The sequence below is a fragment of the Neofelis nebulosa genome, chromosome 8 (genome assembly GCF_028018385.1).
Source record: "Neofelis nebulosa isolate mNeoNeb1 chromosome 8, mNeoNeb1.pri, whole genome shotgun sequence".
NCBI classification, from domain to species: Eukaryota; Metazoa; Chordata; class Mammalia; order Carnivora; family Felidae; genus Neofelis; species Neofelis nebulosa.
Genome location: NC_080789.1, coordinates 52,216,193 through 52,238,260, shown reverse-complemented (window position 1 = coordinate 52,238,260; position 22,068 = coordinate 52,216,193). Strand labels below are relative to the sequence as shown.

The 22,068-nt window shown below is 40.9% G+C and overlaps 1 protein-coding gene across 2 annotated transcripts in view; it reads left to right on the top strand.

Moving 5' to 3' along the window:
- Positions 1 to 4,001: 4,001 nt before the first annotated feature.
- TBC1D30 (TBC1 domain family member 30) overlaps positions 4,002 to 22,068 on the top strand; it is an 86,783-nt gene continuing 68,716 nt past the window's right edge. For both annotated transcript variants that reach the window (XM_058742130.1, XM_058742129.1), the window contains exons 1-2: positions 4,002 to 4,792; positions 10,187 to 10,351. In XM_058742130.1, the coding sequence (XP_058598113.1) occupies positions 4,006 to 4,792; positions 10,187 to 10,351 (952 nt within the window). In that variant the 5' untranslated portion in view covers positions 4,002 to 4,005. The remainder of the gene's footprint in view (positions 4,793 to 10,186; positions 10,352 to 22,068) is intronic.

The following is a 22,068-nucleotide window of genomic DNA, read 5'->3' as shown; positions in this document are numbered from 1 at the left end:
ACGGGGCTTGAACCCTTGAACCGTGAGATCATGACTTGAGCCAAACGAACGAAGTCTGACTTAACCAACTGAGCCACTCAGGCTCCCCTAATAGCCCTTGTTTATTGGCTAACTACTATGTATCACTACGTATTTCCTAAGGTCTATCTAAGGCTTGATGGTTTTTAAAAGTAATAAAATCTCTTTTTAACCTGGAATCCCAGCTTTTTGGATTGAAAAGTATGAGTCTTCCGCATGTCTAGTTATTAAACTGAAAACGGAGATTATTGTAGTCCAAGCATATAAATAAATTGTAATCAGCAAAAATAAAGAGCAAAAATGAGCTTCCATGAGCAGAAGCTGAAACCAAGCCATGACTTTTTGAATTTCTCTTATGCCTGGGAATGAGAAATCCCGGAAGGATTAGAGTAAAAGATTCAATGCTAGATATTAGAAATCAGCCATTCTGAGCATAATCAAAGCTTTCATCATAGCAATTCATTATTTATGTGTGTGTCTTAACATGCTGAAAAAATTATCAAATTATCAAAAATGTTGAGAGTCTTGTTAAGGTAGTTTTTTGTTTTTTTTTGTTTTTTTTTGTTTTTTTAGTTACCTTTAATGTTTATTCATTTTTGGTGTAGAGAGACAGAGTGCAAACAGAGGAGAGGCAGAGAGAGGGAGACACAGAATCCAAAGCACACTCCAGGCTCTGAGTTGTCAGTACAAAGCCCTACTCGGGTTCAAACCCACAAACCATGAGATCATGACCTGAGCTGAAGTTGGACTCAACTGAGTGAGCCACCCAGGAGCCTCTTGTTAGGGTAGTTTTTTTTTTTTTTTTAATTTTTTTTTTAACGTTTATTTATTTTTGAGACAGAGAGAGACAGAGCATGAACGGGGGAGGGTCAGAGAGAGGGAGACACAGAATCTGAAACAGGCTCCAGGCTCTGGGCGGTCAGCACAGAGCCCGACGCAGGGCTCGAACTCACGGACCGTGAGATCATGACCTGAGCCGAAGTTGGCCGCTTAACCGACTGAGCCACCCAGACGCCCCTTGTTAGGGTAGTTTTAAGTGACAGGTATCAGAAGGTTATTGGTAAGACCCCAGTGCCTGTTTGGAAATTTTAAACGTTCACAGCCTGTAGTTTGCACACTAGATTTACGTAAATTGTATTCTATAAATTGTAGTAAATTGTACTCAATATAGGTGCTCTTAGATCCTTGTAAATATAATGTATCACTAGACCTTATATCTGGCATAAAGTAGTTAGTTTAATTATTTAAGTATTGAAACTAAGTTTCCAAATAAGTTAAAATACTGATTATCAGTAGCATAATTAACCATAGTAAACTTAATTTTAGCTATTACCTTTAGTCATGATCAGTTTGAAATCATATTCTGTGAGACCAATAGTTCTCTCTTACCTCCAATTAGAAGGCTTCAGAGCTTCAGGGAACTCACCTAGGGACTTCCAGTCACCAGGCAGCAGTAATATAAGGTCCAAAAATGGGCTGCTCTATGCTAACACCACTTCTAAGATTCTTTTTAATGAGACTCTCTTTTTTTTAGGAAAGCAGGTAATTTGTTGGTCTTTTGTCTAGTTTGATGAGCATACATCCATGAACAAAATTAGACAAAAATTCCTGCCTTCAGGAGCTTACATTTTCCTGGCAGAAGACAGATGACAAAATAAGTCATTAGGTGATATGGTAAGTCGGAAGATGGAGCATATTATGGAAAAAAGAGAACAAGGAGGGGGAATAAGGGAATGGTGGAGGGTGGGGAGCCACAGTTTCAAATAGAGTGGTTAGACCCACTGAGAAGATGATGTTTAAGCAGAGACTCGACCTTGGTGAGGTAAGAGTCCTGTGGGTATCTGGGGGGATGATCATTCTAACAAGTGCAAGGGACTTGAATCTATTTTCCTTGTTAGCTTTTATTTTGCCAATTTCCGCTCCTAGTGTGGTTTGGTACTGATGGGAAATGAGAAATAATTTTGAAGTTCTGAATAATTTAGAAATGTTGACTGTCAATGACCTATTGTGTTTACTGGTTTCTTTCCCCATCTCCTTCAAGCTCACTTTGAGTTTCTTCATCCGTAAGTCCTGACAGAGATACCTAACATGAGGTTCTGAAGACTGGTAACCACATTTCTTACTGGATGGAGATAGAGAAAGGGTTGGGGAGTCAAATAAGAAAAGAGATCCAATTTCATTGTTTCCCTTTACTGAAAGTCCTGCGTGTTGCAAACTTTGGCATATGAAAGAAGCTCCCAGCTAAGCGTCTGACTCTTGATTTCAGCTCAGAGGGTCATGATCTCACTGTTGGTGAGATTGAGCCCTTCGTCAGACTCTGTGATGACAACTTGAAACCTGCTTGGGATTCTCTCTCTCTCTCTCTCTCTCTCTCTCTGTGCCCCTCCTCTGCTCACTCTGTCTCTCTCTCAAAAGTAAATAAACATTGGTTGATGGGGGGTGGGAGGGAGGGGAGGGTGGGTGATGGGTATTGAGGAGGGCACCTTTTGGGATGAGCACTGGGTGTTGTATGGAAACCAATTTGACAATTCCATATATTGAAAAAAAGTAAACATTAAAAACAAAATTTTTAAAAAAGCTCAAAAGACTAAACAACAAAGTAATAATTTCATTTTTCTATTTAATACATTTTATAATTCAATGGGCATAGTAGTAAATACAGTTGTAAAACCACAACATGATGTTTCTAGTCTTTTTAAAAATTCTGGATACCTAAGGAGAAAAGTCGTTAAACGTTTGCTTTTCTTACAGTAACTCCAAATTTCAAAAAGGGCCCTATTGCCCTCACTCTGTGTTTACAAGCATTGTGGTGGTGGTGGTGACCAGAGGCCTCAGGTTTCTACCTGTAGGGTCAGACTCTATTATGAAAGTGCCATGAAAAGTAAAACGTGTGCTGAACAAACATGAAGCCCCACCATTGTTCACTCGGTGCATTGTGGCTGCTTTTAGAAATATGGCAAATATTTAATAGCGCTAGGGCTTACACAAATACATGTTCATCCATTAATGAAAATCCATAATGGAGTCCATAATGGAATATGTATTCATCCATAATGAAAGCCAGACACTTTAAGCATTAAGGGAAGTTCACTTTATTCTTTGTGAATGGGCAGTTATTTAGTCCCTCTGTGCCTCAGCTCCTCACCTGAAAAGTGAGGCTATATATAGCACTTACCTTTTAAACTCTGTATGGTGAGGGATGTTAGTTCATTAGACTTATATTGAAATATACTCAAATATCAAAGCCATATGTTGGACACCTGAAACTAACTTAATTTTAAGTCAATTATACCTCAAAAAAAAAAAAGTCCCACAATATTTACCTGCTTTATTGGGTTAAAGTGAGAATTAAATGGGATAGTTCGTGCCAAGAACTAAGGATTTGGCACACACAAAAAGCCGTCAAAAACGTTGAGAATTACTACTAAATTCACAAAAATACATGCCGTGGAGGGACATCTCAGGGTTCTTCCACTGAGGTCTAATGTAAAGATACATCTCTCAGAATATTACCGTCAGCTTTTGATTTCACTGTCAGAATCAGCCATGTCAATTCATTGGTGCGGTCATCTCACGGACATTTATTAAAGCCCTCATTCTCTGTTAGGTTTTGTGCCTGGGAATTAGTTGATCTTAATCTAGCACTTGACTTTTTCACTGAAGGATGAAAGTTCCCAGCGTTATCAAATCTCCAGCATAAGCCAAGTCTTCAGAAAGGTTATTGTCAGAAACTAAGAGCGCCTTGAAAGGCGCCCGGATCAGGTGGGACGGTGGGAAGGGCTGGGCACTGTGCCTTGAGTACGCGAAGAAGGGAGCTCCTGGCCTCGGCCTATTGACTGGCGTCGAGAACTCTCCCCCGCAGGATTTCTAGCAGGTGGCTGACTAGGAGGCAAGAATTGCCCCCTTTTTGAGTTAAATCACGTGCTTAAAAGTAAAGGTGGGGGCTGCCAGAGGGCCCTTCCCCCTCCGGCTGAAGGCTTCATCCTGATGCGTTCTGGCCACATCCTCCTAAGACGCGGATCAGATAGCGTTCCCAGGGGAAGTGGGGCCTCACCTGCTGCAGGTGTCCCCAGGTGGTTCAGAGGCGTGGCCGTATGCCCCCCAAGCCCCCCGCCCCGCTCGTCCCGGTTCGGAGCTGCGGGGCGGCGGCTCGCGTGCCCGCCGAGGGGAGGTCAGGAGCCTCGGGGATCTGGGGCCCGCTGGCGCGGCGCCCGGCCCAGGGCACCCCCGGCGGCCGTGAGGCCGCGCCTCCTCCCGGAACTGGCCGGCGCGGCCGGGCGGGAGGAGAGGCGGGAGCCGGGCTTTCGCGCACCGCGGGCCATGGAGGTCCTTCCCACGGGCGGGGGCCGGACGGGGCGCCCGGAGTCCGAGACAGGGCGGCAGGACGCGGCGGAGGAAGCGGTTGCCGGTACGCCCCGGTCTGTGTGCCTGCGCGGGGCGCCCCCGGCGGAGCAGCCTCGAGGCTCCCGGGACTCCTGGGAGGCCGAGGAGGACCCGGAGCCCGGCGAGCCGCGGGGCGGCAGGACGAGCCGCACGGCGTCCCTGGTGAGCGGCCTGCTCACCGAGCTGTACAGCTGCACTGAGGAGGAGGAGGCGGCGGGCGGGAGCCGGGGGCCCGGGGGTCGCCCACGGCGCCGCGACAGCCTCGACAGCTCCACGGAGGCCTCCGGCTCCGACGTGTTCCTGGGCGGCCGCGGCGGCGACTCCCGGGTGCTGCAGGAGCTGCAGGAGCGGCCGAGCCAGCGGCACCAGATGCAGTACCTGCGGCAGAAAGGTGAGCTTCGGCGGCTTCGGGGGCTTCGGGGGCTTCGGGGACGGGCCGCAGGGCACCCCGCCGCGTCCGCCGGCGCTCCCGCGCTCACCTGGGCACCCCTGGCTGAGCCGCGCGGCGCTCCGATACTACGGTTGGGGCGGCTCCTTTGACCTGCGGCTAGTGGCCGCGGTGTCACTGGTTCGTGGCTAAACTCAGTTCTTACTGTGCCCCCGCCCGCATCCCTCTCGAGCTGCTCAGTGGAACCTCAGTTGTTGGGGTTGTAGCGGGTGGTACAGTTGTTGGGGGTGGTAGCGGCGGGTCTCCGCTCCTCTGCGCGCACCGTGTTTGCAGGAGCCCCGAAGGGAGAGGCAGCCCACCTTCTAATTGCACCTGAACAGCTCTTTCGACTGTTGGGAGTTTCTGGTACGCGTAGCACAAGTTGCCTAGGGGGCGCCGAGAGAAGACCGGCGACTCCTGGGCCTGATTTTTTTTTTTTTTTTTTTTTTTAATTTCTCCTAATCCGCCCTCCCTGGCCACACCACTAGGATAGTGTTTAACTAGTGAGGCAGAATAATTCGATAATGCAGTTTCTAAGCAGAGCGGATGAATTCCATTTCTGCCAGCCAGTCTGGTTTCAGGAAGCTCACTCGGCGGCGGATTAGTGGAGGGCCCTACGCTGTTGGCTTTAGCACAGGGTTTGACTGCTGGTACCTTCGATTTGAAAATGGACGTGGCTTTTGGGGAGTGGGGGGGGGGAGAGGCTAATTTGGTGTTTCTTTTGTTATCAGACCCTGATGCTCACGTCCTGAGGTTCCCCCCCACCCCCGCCTTAACTGTTCATAATAGCTTGCCTTTCAGGCACCGTTATTACAGATGTCTTTTTCATAGATGTATCAAGACCTCAATTTATATAATAAAGTGAGGTGTGGAAAACAGATGCTAAGCCGCCATAACATATCTTGAATTAGTGTCCTTGTGCTAAATTGCCAGGAAAGGAAGGAAGGAGAGAATACTATTGAATGGTCTCCTGTCTCCTAATTGTAAGTCTAGCTGGTGCCAGGTGGGGAAAAAAAAAAAATAACAGAAAAGGAATAAATCTGTCTGCTTTCTCGAATCTGTGTAAACAGCTTTCAACTTCCTCCTTTGGCTTCCTAGCAAAGGTTTTTTTCTCAGCTGATTGTTACAAATGGCTTCTGCCTTCCTCCCCCTGCCTGGGACTTTGCCTGGAGTAGTGCCATTTAATTTTACACAGTTTTTTGGCTGTTCTCGGAGTGTTTATGCCAGGAGTTCCGTGGGGGCAATAGGTCTTTCCGAATCCAACAGAATCAACTCTGAAGAATTATGATTTGCCTTTCTGTCTTTTACAAGGCCGTTCACTTTTCATTACTGAGCAAATTTGGGGGGTTGGCAATTTCCTCGTGGAAGAGGAAATTTGGCAAGCTAAAGTTTAAAGTTTAAAGAGCTCTGTCTGTGGATTTCAAACCAGTGACCACTCTACTGATTCACAAGATCGCCAAGAGTCTGTTTTTCCCAAGTCTCAGCCTTATTGCATAGTTGCCTGCTAACCTTTTCTTTCCTTTGAATCGACTCTGTTAAGATGAACAAAAGTGCCATATTATAATAATCTTATACGCACCCACACGCACCCCCTTTATTGATGAGTATCATTAGAATATTAAGAATAAACAGGTGGAAGCACGTGGAAACAGCTGTCTGCATAAATAATTTTACAGCTTATTAGATTACTTGATTTTGTTTCAAGATCAAAAAATGTCCCTCCTATCATAATGCTTTGTAGATAACCTCTTCACTCTATTAGGATTTTTGCTGTAGCACCTATTTAGGTGTTTGGCGTGTGTGGGTCCTTTATTTCTGTGAAGCATCAGAATGGTTTCTCAGGAAATCTTGGCTTCCGTCTTGGTATTTTCATAAAGGAGGTGAACTTTGGAGTCAGAGTGCTTGAATCGATATCCTGCCACTGTTCATTACTCGCTGTGTGACCTTGGGCAAGCTATTTAACCTTTCTGTGTCTTATTTTCCTCACTTACAAATATGGATAATAATAACACCTACCTCCCAGAGAGGACTGTGGTGATAATTATGTAAGTTAATGTGTGTGTAAAATGCTCAACAAAGTTTAGATACTATTTTTATCAACATACACACTGGAATTTCTTAGAGAGGAAATTGTCCGCTGCTTGTCAGTTGGTCTTTTCCTCATTTACTTAACAGCAAAAGTGGCTGATGCTGTGGGGCATGCAAAGATAAAGGAGACCTTATTATTCCTGTCTTCAGGATGCTTTATCAGCAGATATTGCTGTAGAAGACATTTCTAAACTCTGAAGATTTTTCCCATGTTGGATAATACACATAGTTCAGAGCATCACAGAGCTGTGGATACCTTAAGAGTTCCTGAAAATGACTCTTTGTTGGAAGGAAACTATAATGTAAAACAAAAAACAACTATAATGTAAATGCAAGATAATGATATTCCTACCCTTTCTGTTTCTGGAAGGAAACATTTTAAACATTCAAAGAAAGGCTCTTTGCTCTGTGGAAGGGATCTAGGGACGAAGAGCCCCCTGGTCTTCTCTTTTAGCTTGTTTCCATATTTTTTTTTTTTTTTTAACATTTTTTATTTATTTTTGGGACAGAGAGAGACAGAGCATGAACGGGGGAGGGGCAGAGAGAGAGGGAGACACAGAATCGGAAACAGGCTCCAGGCTCCGAGCCATCAGCCCAGAGCCTGACGCGGGGCTCGAACTCACGGACCGCGAGATCGTGACCTGGCTGAAGTCGGACGCTTAACCGACTGCGCCACCCAGGCGCCCCAGCTTGTTTCCATATTAATTTTCCTTAGAACATGAATGTTATCATTTAACCTAAATGTGTTCTTTTCCTTATGTGCCACCAAGTTTGAACTCAAGGTAAGAGAAATGGCCTTTGTTCTCTTCTTCAGAGTAACCCCTTATTCTTATTTTAGTGCTATTTATATTGATGTTTATAAAGACTGTTCACATTTCTTTCTCAAAATAGTCTTGTATGCTAAACATAATTTGAGCCTGGGAGTACTACCTTGCCTAAGATCACAAAGATGGTTGGTTGGTCCAAAGGGAGTTCTTTTTAAGGTCTAATACATTTTCCATGATGTGGCTAAACATGATTGCTGTTAAAGGTCCACCTTGTACTTCTGTTATACAGACCCCCAAAGTTCTTTTTCTTTGACCTCTGGGTTTTTTTTTTTGTTTTTTTTGTTTTAGTTTTTGAATGCTTCTTTTGTTCTCTTTCGATCCTCTCTAGTTTCTCAAAGTCCTTTTAAAAATGAAGAGACCTGGGGCGCCTGGGTGGCGCAGTCGGTTAAGCATCCGACTTCAGCCAGGTCACGATCTCGCGGTCCGTGAGTTCGAGCCCCGCGTCGGGCTCTGGGCCGATGGCTCGGAGCCTGGAGCCTGTTTCCGATTCTGTGTCTCCCTCTCTCTCTGCCCCTCCCCCGTTCATGCTCTGTCTCTCTCTGTCCCAAAAATAAATAAAAAACGTTGAAAAAAAAAATTAAAAAAAAAAATAATAAAGTCCTCCAGGGGCCCCTGGGTGACTCAGTCGGTTAAGCGTCCGACTTCAGCCAGGTCACGATCTCGCGGTCCGTGAGTTCGAGCCCCGCGTCAGGCTCTGGGCTGATGGCTCAGAGCCTGGAGCCTGTTTCCGATTCTGTGTCTCCCTCTCTCTCTGCCCCTCCCCCGTTCATGCTCTGTCTCTCTCTGTCCCAAAAATAAATAAAAAACGTTGAAAAAAAAAATTAAAAAAAAAAATAATAAAGTCCTCCAGGGGCCCCTGGGTGACTCAGTCGGTTAAGCGTCCGACTTCAGCCAGGTCACGATCTCGCGGTCCGTGAGTTCGAGCCCCGTGTCGGGCTCTGGGCTGATGGCTCGGAGCCTGGAGCCTGTTTACGATTCTGTGTCTCCCTCTCTCTCTGCCCCTCCCCCGTTCATGCTCTGTCTCTCTCTGTCCCAAAAATAAATAAAAAACGTTGAAAAAAAAAATTAAAAAAAAAAAAAAAATGAAGAGACCCAAATCCCACACAGGATCTCTAATGAGGGCCTAGCCAATTCCGAGTTGCATGGAAGCTTCTTGCCTGACTGGCAGATCACACTCCAGTGACTAATGATAATACCAAGTGTGACAGACGAAACTCCCAAATTGTAATGATTATTCATATAAAGATTGCTGATAATTCCGATTCCCAAGTCTTTTTTCATTTGTGGAAAAACAGCTGTTGGGAATATTAATTTTATGAATGTAGAATTATCCTTAATTTATCTGTGTAAAGGAAATGTATCTTCTATCATATTTGAAAAACTACTGAGTTTCTAAAGTGAAATATTGTACCTAATAATCAAGCTATTGGAAGACTGTATATTTAAAACCAAACCAATATTGCTATATTCATCTACGTTAGAAAATGTGGTTATTTGCTTTTAACGGATCATTTACAAAGGTGAGTGCTTTTAAAAACGTTTGTTATCAGGGGACGTCTGAGTGGCTCAGTTGGTTAAGCCTCCCACTTCTGGTTTCAGCCCCAGGCGTGATCTCAGTTTTGTGAGTTTGAGTCCCACCTCAGGCTCCATGCTGGCAGTGCGGACCTGCTTGGGATTTTCTGTCTCCCTCCCTCTCTCTGCCCCTCCCCAGCTCATGCTGTCTCTCTCTCTCTCTCTCTCTCTCTCTCTCTCTCTCTCTCTCTCCCAAAACAAATGAATAAACTTTAAAACAAAACCAAACGAAAACATTTGTTATCAAGGGCGCCTGGGTGACTCAGTTGGTTGAGTGTCCAGCTTCAGCTCAGGTCATCATCTCAAGGTTCATGAGTTTGAAACTCGAATTGTCGCTGCTGTCGGCTTGGAGCCCACTTCAGATCCTCTGTCCCCTTCTCTCTCTCTGCCCCTCCCCTCCCCCCACTCACACATTCTCTCTCAAAAATGAATAATCATTTATTTAAAAAAATTGTTATCAGCTGTTAGATTTACCATTGATGTAACAGATTCAAAAGGATTCTTTTCTTGTAAGCTTACCGTCTGAGCACTTTAATGATACAAAATATACATGCCAATTTTCAGGCAATGAAAGGTAAATCTGCAACCTGAGCTAAATGTGACAAGAGTCTTTGCTTACATGTTGCAAGTAGCCTCAAAGATAAAACTTATCTTACAGTAATTATCTCATGGCCAGGGCAGGAAATGTTTGAGTGATTTATTTGATCAGAATATCTCAGCTGAACACGTGCATGTAATCCTGGGTGAGAAGCCAGAATTACTTGGTTTAAATGGATGTTCTAGATATTCGTCCTATGATTGGTGAGTGTTACATGGGAATTTGTATTCTTCTCAGGGTATTTATTTTCTTATTTTTCTTTTTCTTTGATAGACACTAATGAACTGAAGACAATCCTTCAAGAGCTAAAGCATAGAATTGGCGTACAATCTGCAAAGCTACTTCGGCAGCTGAAGCGAAAAGATAGGCTTCTGCATAAAGTACAGAGAAACTGCGATATCGTGACTGCGTGCCTGCAGGCTGTGTCCCAGAAGCGGAGTAAGTGCTGGAGTGGGGTTATCCCTTTGGCCACATGTGTCTGGAATGTTAGTGGAGCTGAGCCAATAGTTGTTGTGTTTTTGAATATATGGCAAAGTTTTAAATGGAAGCTTCTATCATCGAAACTGAGAGCTATGAACAACTCAGTTTCCTGGGATTTTTTGTTTTGTTTTTGTTTTTTGTTTTGTAAAAATGTATACTACGTGTCTGATGTTACAAACTTCATTTTATTATTCTAGATTTGAAGTCGTACTTCATTTTGACCATGGTTATTTTTACCTGATGCTAAATAATGACTAAAATATTTTTAGAACTGCATCAAATAGACACAGCCTCAAAGGCCTTTGTTCTCTTCTTCTCTGTGTCACTCTAAAAAGTGAATCAAACATCGGCTTTAAAAAAGGACCCTTTTATAACAGGAACTTACACTTGCTTTGAAATTTAAAAAAGACGAAATATTTTAATAAGTTAAATCTGTCTCATAGGTCATCCATTCACAGCTAAGAGCTGTGTGGTTTGTTAACTGAGTTAAAAATGTTAAATCATTGATCCTTGTTAGCTACGGGGTGTAAAACCTTGTGAATTAATCTTTTAATTCTCCATGCAATAGTTTTATGTTTTATTCTGCTAACATTTCCCTATTTTTGTTTTGTATTCTTTATTAACATGCAGCACGGCAGAACAGTATATTCAGGTATGGCAAATTTAGGCACCAGTGATGTTTTGATCAAATGCCTGTGACAGGTTTTTGGGTGCATGTGAAAGTTGCTTTATTTTGTTTCTTTGTCCCACCACATTTTGTATATGAGGTGATACCTTTTAGAGTTTTTTTTTTTTTTAATTCCAAATTAAGATGTGTTTGTTTTCATAAGACAATTTTCAGGGTTTGACTAGTTTCAGATAATAAAATTAATGGCTTAAACTTCATTCTTAGGTTTATGATAAAAAGTAAATACCATGTTTTCCTCCTCCTGTTTTATTATGTCACTGTTTGTTATCCCCAAGTTGTTATTCTTGCTGTCTCCTAAAGAAGGTTTCAACCTAATGTAAATTGAACAGAATGTTACGTAATTATCATAATGATATAATGGTCCATACAAGGAGCAGGATGTAATTGAATTGACTGATTTTGAATAGGGTTTTCTCCAGAGCTAGGCACTTGTCTGAAACAGCTAGAGAAGGACGATACGGATATAGATATACATACACATGTGTGTATATTTTATATGTGTATCTATGTACAAAAAGTTGGCATGTGTTATATTTGATATTTTTCCATGGATTCTGATTGATTCACAAGTGTCTAGTAGAAATTCTGTTATTTTCCCTTTATTTTGAAATACCTTGATTTTTCTCTTTTCAACTGTGTTTTCATCTACCATTATTACTGTTGTACCAGACGTTAAAAGCATGAAGTGGTAAATGCATGGGGTTTGGATGTGGGAAAAAGTATAAGGGGGCGATGGAACCAGTGTTAGGAGACAGAGGGGAATGTCTGGCTGGCATAGGATCACGGGTTGATAATTACCAGGGACTGATAATCATTTAGAGTTTGAATTTACTTGACTGATAAAGGGACAGGCATTTGTGTCTTTTTAGAAAAACGTGTTCACGAGAACCTAATTCAATTGTGAATTTGAATGCAGCCTTCCTATGTATTTTAGGGTTTGTCTCTTTAAATCCAGCCACTGTTTCATATTTCATAGAGTATGGGATTAATGCCTCTTAACCTTGGGAGTTACATTATCACCTTGGTAATAAGACTCTACTAAATGGGACAGAATGTTTTTTGTTGAATTAAGAAATGACAGTGGATCAGGGGTGCCGACTGAGCCACCCAGATGCTTAAGAGTTCTAAAGAATTTAGATCTCACTGTTTTGTAATGAATAACTGAGCTTTCATTTTAGCAGTGATTGGCAGTGATGCGTTCAAATACAACATGTATGTTGACTTTTTTGTATTTAATATACAGAAGTCCAGATAACCCTCATTTTCTCCACTATATATGGATTCAGTCCTTATAATTCTTTCCATAAGTGATGTTCTCCCTTTCATAACATGTTATAATGTAATATAAAACTTTTTAACCTTTTTTAAAAACGGGTCATTTCCTATTGATACACCAAAGAGGATATGATTTTATAAGTAAGTGTGGATTATGAACCAAAATGACTAGGTTGTGTTTATTTCAAACACATATGCTGTAACTGCTTGGATTTTATGGTTTCTTACACCAAACCTTACAGTAGAATCCCTTTATTACTTATTTATTTAGTTTGTTTCAAGTTTTTATTTAAATTCCAGTTAGTTAACATATAGTGTAATATTAGTTTCAAGAATAGAATTTAGCAATTCATCACTTGCATATAACATCCAGTGCTCATCATAACAAGTATCCACTTTAGTACCTATCACCCAGTTAGCCCATCCCCCTGCCCACCTCCCTTTCAGCAGCCCTCAGTTTGTTCTCTATAGTTAAGAGTCTGTGTTATGGCTTGCCTTCCTCTTTTTTTTTTCCCCTCTATGTTTTGCTTCTTAAATTCCACATATGAGTGAAATCATATGGTATTTGTCTTTCTCTGATTTATTTTGCTTAGCATAATAGACTCTAATTACATCCACATCATTGCAAATGGCAAGATTTCATTCTTTTTGATGGCTGAGTAATATTCTATCGTGTATATATATGTGTATATATACATATATATGTGTATATATGTATATATATGTGTAATATTCTATCACATATATATATGTATATATATGTATGTGTGTGTGTGTATATATATATATATATATATATATATATATATGTACACACCACATCTTTATTTATCAGTTGATGGACATTTGGGCTCTTTTCATAGTTAGGCTATTGTTGATAATATTACTATAAATATCAGGGACTGTGTGTCCCTTCAAATCAGTATTTTTATATTCTTTGGGGAAACATCTAGTAATGTAAATGCCAGATCATAGGGTAGCTCTATTTTTAACCTTTTGAGGAACTTCCATACTGTTTTACAGAGTGCACGAGTCTGCATTCCCATGAGCAGTGTAAGAGGGTTCCTCTTTCTCCACATCCTTGCCGACTTCTGTTGTTTCCTGCATTGTTCATTTTAGCCATTCTGACAGGTATGAGGTGCTATCTCATTGTGGTTGTGATTTGTATTTCTCTGATGATGAGTGATGTTGAGCATCTTTTCATGTGTCTGTTAGCCATCTGGATGTCTTCTTTGGAGAAGCATCTATTCATGTGTTCTACCCATTTCTTAACCAGATTGTTTGTTATTTGGGGGTTGAGTTTGATAAGTCCTTTGTAGGTTTTGGATACTAGCCCTTTATCTGATATGTCATTTGCAAATATCTTCTCCCATTTTGAAGGTTGCCTTTTAGTTTTGTTGATTGTTTCTTGCTGTACAGAAGCTTTTTATCTTGATGAAGTCCCATAATTCATTTTTTGCTTTTGTTTCCCTTGCCTCTGGAGACATATTTAGTGAGAGGTGACTATGGCCGATGTCAAAGAGGTTGCTTTATTTTATTTTTTATTTTTTATTAAAATTTTTTTAACGTTTATTTTTGAGAGAAAGAGACAGTGTGAGCAGGAGAGGGACAGAGAGAGACAGAGGCACAGAATCGAAGCAGGCTCCAGGCTCTGAGCTGTCAGCACAGAGCCCGAAGCGGGGCTCGAACTCACGAGTGATGAGATCACGACCTGAGCTGAAGTAGGGTGCTTAACTGACTGAGCCACCCAGGAGCCCCAAGGTTGCTTTATTTAAAAAAAATTTGGGGGGCGCCTGGTGGCTCAGTCGGTTGAGTGTCCAACTTTGGCTCAGGTCATGATCTTGAAGTTCGTGAGTTCGAGCCCCGCATTGGACTCTGTGCTGACAGCTCAGAGCCTGGAGCCTGCTTCAGATTCTGTGTCTCCCTCTTTCTCTGCCCCTTCCCCACTCATACTCTGTCTCTCTCTGTCTCTCAAAAATGAATAAACGTTAAAAAAAAATTTTTTTTTTAACGTTTATTTTTGAGAACGAGAGAAAGAGAGAGAGAGAGGGAGAGAGGCAGAGTGCGAGTGGGGGATGGGCAGAGAGAGAGAGGGAGACACAGAATCCAAAGCAGGCTCCAGGCTCCGAGCTGTCAGGACAGAGCCCAACATGGGATTCCAACCCATGAGCCATGAGATCATGACCTGAGCCAAAGTTGGACGCTTAACTGGCTGAGTCACCCAGGTGACTGAGGTTGCTTTATTTTCGAACAGGATGGGATTAAGAGCAGGATCAATATTTGCCTTGTAGAAGAGCATATGTTCCCCCATATTTAACCATTTGTCTAAGGATAACCATGGTATAACCAATTTATTTTTTTTTATTTTATTAAAATTTTCTTTTAATGTCTATTTATTTTTGAGAGACAGAGCATAAGCAGATAAGGGACAGAGAGAGAGGGAGACACAGAATCCGAAGTAGGCTCCAGGCTCTGAACTGTCATCACAGAGTCAGATGCAGGGCTTGAACTTATGAGCTGTGAGATAATGACCTGAACTGAAGTCTGACGCTTAATCGACTGAGCCACCCAGGCATCCTTGGTATAGCCAATTTAATATTAATAGTAAAATTAATAATAAGAATGGTAGTGGTGTCACTATTCATTACGTGCATGCAGGTGTGCAGGAAAATCACCCTCAAGGCTTTAAGACAATGGGATAATTAGATGAATATTTGGCCACGAGTTCATCTGTTGTCTTTTTGTTGTTGTTTTTCTGACGTTAAGGTTAAGTGGTTTGCTTATTATGTGACTTGATTATTTTTCCTGAAGGCAGAAAGGAGGCTATCTTAACTATCAGCATTTCCTAATTTTATAATTTTTTGGATTGGTGTAGTAAATTTTTAAGTTATGCTGGCTGAGTTTGTGAAATGGTAGTATAAGCAAGTAATAAAATCTACCTGTCATTGGAAAACTGTGGTAAAGAGGGAAGGTGGAAAAAATGTGGACGTTCATGAAAGTATTGTCTTTATTTTAGCCTTGTCAATAAGTACAGGAATTTTTTTTAATTTTTATTTTTTTAATTATTTTTTTTTAATTTTTTTAACGTTTATTTATTTTTGAGACAGAGAGAGACAGAGCATGAACGGGGGAGGGTCAGAGAGAGGGAGACACGGAACCCGAAACAGGCTCCAGGCTCTGAGCTGTCAGCACAGAGCCCGACGCGGGGCTTGAACTCACGGACTGTGAGATCATGACCTGAGCCGAAGTTGGCCGCTTAACCGACTGAGCCACCCAGGCGCCCCAAGTACAGGAATTTTAAACAGCTTACTGCCTCATTTGATCAATGTGTCTGGCATCTTTAATACTGTGACTAAATCTTGCTGTCTATCATAAATACCTGGCAGACACACTTGCCAAATAGTGAATGGTAGTGGTCCTTATTCTTTTTTTTTTCTATGGTTATCTTCTCTAAAGTAGCCTTCTCTGTGGCAGGAGAAGGAATTTGTGTGGCTTCAGGTTGGTGGCACCGACATTCAACATTTTCTGCTAAGAAACAATTCTCTGTGTTTTTAGAACAGATTATGAAAGTAAGTGCACTCAACCCGCCATTCCCCTCCTAGGTATTTACCCAAGAGAATTGAAGACGTATGTCCCCACAAAAATGAGGACGTTCATGTTGGTAGAAGCACTATTCATAATAGCCCCAAAGTGGAAACAACTCAAATGTCTATCAGTGGGTGAATGGATTAACAAAAGTGGTATATCCATACGATGGAATAGTATTCAGCCATAAACAGGAATGAAGCACTGATTCATGTTACACATGGACGACCCTTGAAAACATTATGCTAAGAGAAAGAAGCAAGACACAAAAGTCCACATATTGTACGCTTCTATTTGAAACGTCCAGAAGAGGTAAATACATAATAATGGAAAGTCAATTCGTGGTTGCCAGGGGCCAGGGTAGGGAGAATGAAGAATGGCTGCTCATGGTATAGGTTTCTTATTAGGGTGACAAAAATGTTCTGCAATTAGATGGTGGTGATGGTTACACAATTTTGTGAATATACTAAGCATCACTAAATTGTAGAGTTTAAAAGGGTGAATTTTATGGTGTGTGGATTATATCTCAATAAAATAAATACAGTCAAACCTTGGTTTGTGAGCATAATTCATTCTGTAAACATGCTTGTAATCCAAAGCACTTGTATATCAAAGTGAATTTCCCCACAAGAAATAAGGGAAACTCAGATGATTCATTCTAGAACCCAAAAATATTCACATAAAAATGATTACAATACTGTAATATAATACAAAACAATGAATAAAATACAAAATACAAAGAAAAATAAATTAACCTGCACTGACCTTTGAAAACCTTTGTGGCTGATGTGAGGGAGACAAGAGAGAGGAGGGTTATTCTGCAGGACGACTTTCACTATCACTAACGGAATCCCTGCTGTCTATTGGCTCAATGGAATCTTTTTCTTTTTGCGCAGCTTTAACAAGGAACCTATCCAATGACGCTTGCTTTTGCCTCCTTTTGAGGTTTTTGTGGAAACGTGCTGTTGCATTGACAATCACCCACAATCCTGCAGAGACAGAAAGAGAGAGAGAGAGAGAAAGAAAGGGAGAACCATTGGCTCGGCTGTGATCATGTGACATTAGGTGCCATGTACTACTCATATTGCAAGACATGGCACATTTATCAAGTAAAAATTAGAAATGTTTGCTCGTCTTGCAGAACACTTGCAGAATAAGTTACTCGCAATCCAAGGTTTTACTGTAGAATGTGTTATTGTACAATAAAAGTAATAAATGTAATAAAATATGTGTTAAAAATATAACCCACTCCTCATGGAAACTTCGGAAAATACAAAAGTATGAAAAGAGGAAAAATCGCTTTCGAAAGACATTTTTTCATAGTTTTGAATATTTATTCAAGTGTTTTTTTATGCAAAGTTTTTCCAAAGTCAGCGTACAACATAACATTTTTGTATCCAAAATTGTCAAACTTTCCATTATTATGGATTTACCTTTTTCATGTAACATCATAAGCTGGCATAAATTATCCATAAATATAATTTTGAACGATTAATGCACTGTTTTTCAGTCCATCATTTTGTTTTGTTACAACATTGTAATAGTGAAAAACCTCCTTTCAGTCATAAGTACAGAAACACAACTTAAGCTGATTTAAGTGAAAAGGGAAATTGATTGGCTCACATAATTAAAATTCCAAGGCTGTGGCTTCAGATGTAACTAAATCAGATACAGCTGCCTATATATAGTATCTTTAAGGGGCACCTGGTTGGCTCAGTTGGTTAAGTGTCCAACTTCGGCTCAGGTCACGATCTCACAGTTCAGACAGCTCAGAGCCTGAAGCCTGCTTCAGATTCTGTGTCTCCTTCTCTCTCTGCCCTTCCCAGCTCACACTCTGTCTCTTTCTCTCTCTCAAAAACAAAAAAACAAAAAAAACAACAAGCCATCAACAAAAAAAACCCGCACCCCCCCCCCAATATTAAGAATATGAAATGATATTAAGAATATGATTTCATCCCTTAGCAGTGCTTTCCTCTGCACCAAATAACACCAAAAGGGCCACTATGGCAGCTCCAATTAATCAACCTTACCTGAAAGCACAAAGTTCTTTCCACAGTTCCAGAAAGTTCCATAATTCACGTTCCTTGACCTAGCTGGGTCACCTGCTCACTAAGAATCAATAAATATTTATGTATGTAAGAAGGTGATAAAGTGATAAGTACTATGGGAAATAAAAAAAAACAGGTTAGGGGGGCACCTGGGTGGCTCAGTTGGTTAAGCGTCTGACTTACGCTCAGGTTGTGATCTCGAGGTCCGTGAGTTCGAGCCCCACGTCGAGCTCTGTGCTGACAGCTCAGAACCTGGAGCCTGCTTCTGATTCTGTGTCTTCCTCTCTCTCTGACCCTCCCCCCATTCATGCTCTGTCTCTCTCTGTCTCAAAAATAAATAAACGTTAAAAAATTAAAAACAAAAACAGGTTAGGGCAGATTTGGAGTAGCCAACAATTACTCCTGGTGTTACCAGTCTTTTATTAGATTTATTCATAGGTAATTAAGGTTTCTTGATGCTATTTTAAATTGGTATCTTTTAGAAAATTCATTTTCTGTTTGTTTCTAGTACATAGAAATATGGTTGTTTTCTGCATATTTACCTTATATCTAGCAATCTTACTTTTTTTGTTGATTCTAATTATCTGTACATTCTTTTTAATTTTTATTTATTTTAATTTTTTTAAGATTTTATTTTTTTTAAGTAATCTCTATACCCAGTGTGGGGCTTGAACTTATAACCCCAAGATAAAGTGTTGCAAGCTCCACTGACTGAGCCAACGAGGCATTCTGATAAATTATTTTGTGTTAAAAAATTTTTTTTAATGTTTATTTATTTTTGAGAGCGATAGGTAGAGTGTGAGTGGAGGAGAGGCAGAGAGAGAGGGAGATACAGAATCTGAAGCAGGCTTCAGGCTCTGAGCTGTCAGCACGGAGCCTGACATGGAGCTTGAACCCACGAACCTTGAGATCATGACCTGAGCCAAAGTCAGATGCTTAACCGAATGAGCCACCCAGGTACCCCATTTTGTATTTTTTTAATGAACATAATCTTTATCACCTGTGATTACGGTTAAGACCTCCATGATAATATTGAATAAAAGTAGTGATAATGGGGTGAAATTTTTTTCAGGTGCAATCTCAGACGGAAAGTTTTTTCCCCCATCATTTCCCTATTAAGTACAATGCTTGCTGAACATTTTTTTTTTAAATTTTTTTTTCAACGTTTTTTATTTATTTTTGGGACAGAGAGAGACAGAGCATGAACGGGGGAGGGGCAGAGAGAGAGGGAGACACAGAATTGGAAACAGGCTCCAGGCTCCGAGCCATCAGCCCAGAGCCTGATGCGGGGCTCGAACTCACGGACCGCGAGATCGTGACCTGGCTGAAGTCGGACGCTTAACCGACTGCGCCACCCAGGCGCCCCCCCCTTTTTTTTTTTTTTTTTTAATTTTTTGCTTGCTGAACATTTTCTATAGAAGTCCTTTATCAAATTAAGGAAATTCTCTTATCTAATTTGCTAAGATGTTGAACTTTATCATACAACTTTATTGCTGTATTGAGATAGTATGTTGAAAGTTAAAACAACTTTGCATTCCTGGAAGTATCCTAATTAGGTCACGAGATGTATGTATTTATATATACATATATTTCTGACTTTGTTTTTCATAATATTTTATTGATGATTTTTATGGCTATGTTCATGAGTGACAAGCTTATGATTTTCCTTTCTTATAATGCTCTTGTCAGGTTTTGGGAGACTCATAAAAGAAGCTATAGAGTGTGCTCACTTTTTCCATTATTTGGAAGAAATAGTGTAAGACTGGAATGATTTCTTTCATTTTTGATAGAATTCACTGGTAAAATATTTGGGCCTGAAGCTTTCTTTGTAGGAAGGTTTTAAATTATGGATTCAATTTAAAAAATAATTATAGGATTATTTGTATTTTCTATTTCTTCTTATATCAGCTTTGGTAAATTTATAGGATTTGCCCATTTCCCATACCTTGTCACATTTATGGACAGAAAATTTTAAAGACTATTTTTTGGGTTCCTTTGGTGTTTCAAGATACTAAAACAGTTCTACTGATTTAAAGAGGAATTCACTTACCACTTAAAATATGTTTTATTATAGAATGTATCATCATAAAGAACAGTATTTTAACAAATATGTATATTAGAAATATATTAAAAAAATAAAGTTCTATGTATGTGGATATCTACTTACCAGAATTGAGTAACAGTTACTAGAACATTAGAAAACCCTCAGTGCTCTTCCCTGATTGAAATTTCCTCTCTTCCTCACATTCTCTTACTTTTCTCTGTAGTTTTTCTCCCTGCTGTGTAAATTCCTAAATAATGTATAGTTTTGAGAAACTGAGTAGCAAGCCTAAGCCTAGTTGTACACAGAAAGGGTAATTAATGTTTGCCTCTGTTAGATAAAGGCTCCCAAGAGATAAACCAGGCTCTGGATCATAGTCTGGTGGTGGGTACCCCTGAGAATGCACAGGACCCCCTTCTGGGGGAGTCAGGGAGCAAGGTGATAAATGAGGCTTGTGGCATCTGTCAGAGCTGAGGTTTAGGCTATTTGCTGCATGATCAGCTAAGTTGGGGGAATGGCCTGCTTTTTATGTTTGATTCAAAGCTTTCCATGACTTGCTCTTGCTTCCAGAAGTAGGTCAAAACACAACACTTTTGTGGGCATGGAGGGGAGGAGAGGGTGACCACTTCCTCAGCACATTGTGAGATAAACAAGTCCAGATGAGAATGTGGACCTGCTCTCCCAGGCATTCTGTCCTTGAGTTAGAAAGATGGTCCAGTAGCAGGAAGCATCTTGCATTGACTGCCATCAATACAACTGTCACTTGAGCCACACTGCTACAATCTGGACTGATTGTGCTCAAACTGGTGCAGAGCTCTTACCTTGGGGTTTCCCTTCCCTCTCTATGCCTCTCTCCTGTGTTGGATCTTTTGTTTCCCATATCCCACGTTTTCTTCTTTCCTGATTATTCTTTTTATATCATTGCCTGTATCCCCTCGAGCAAGGGTGCCTGTGAGGTAGAAGTTTGGAAATTGTGCAGGAATGAAGATGTCTTTATTAGACCCTTCCTTTGACAATTTCATGCTTCCTCTGTTGACTTCTTCCATTCTTGCTCTTCAGAAGTCTGGAGCCTTTCTGATTCCTTATCCTTTGTACTGGACTCCCCCCTCCCCCCACCTCTGAAAGCTTGTGGAATCTTCTCTTTGTTCTTGGTGTTCTGAAATTATCACATTCCTTCTTATTTTGCTTGGTGTGGGTCTGTTTTCACCCATTGTGCCTGGCCTTGATAGACTCTGAGTCACGCAGCTTACATCCTTCAGTTCTGGAAAATTTATGTAAATTATTCCTTTGATGCTTTTCCTTCCTCCTTTTCTTTTTCCTCTTTCTGGAATTCTATTTTTTGGCTGTTGGAACTTCTGGATTAGTTCTTGAATATTCTTTGTTTTCTTATTTTCCATCTCTCTTCTTTTGGTGTCTTTTTTTTTGTTTGTTTGTTTGTTTTACTTTCTTGCAGACTATCTCAACTTTATTTTCCCATCCTGCTATTGAGACCTCTTTTTTGGGGGATTGTTATTTGATTGTTTTATATATAGTATCCTACTCTTGTTTTATAAATTTATATATTTTCTTATTGCTTCAAGGATATTAATGATAGAGACTAAAATGGACAAACAGAAAACAATTTGGAGGAAAGAGATTATACAAGGAGGAAAGAAACTTTCAAAACTTATTATATTTAGAGTCTTTTCTCAGATATCTAGTAGTCCTTGGCTGTCTGCTTGTAATTAAGTGTGGGGGTCTAAAATAGTGACTTGAACTCTGAACTGTCCAGTAAGGCTTCTTGATTTTGAGCTTTGCTCAAGAGTCACCTGGATGGGTCCCCAGGTAAGTACCTTCAGGTCTTTCCTTTGGGGCTGCTCAGCTTCCTCAGGGAAGAGCTTGCTGACCTCCTGCTTGGATCGTGAAGGTCTGTGGGCGTAAGCACTGGGATCTCTGCCTTCAGCAGTCAGCATGCAGGTGGTCGCTGAGTCCCTTTGTGTTAGGTCAGGTACTCACCGTCAGCTGGCTGTCCAGCAACTCTTTGTTTTAACCCTTTTCA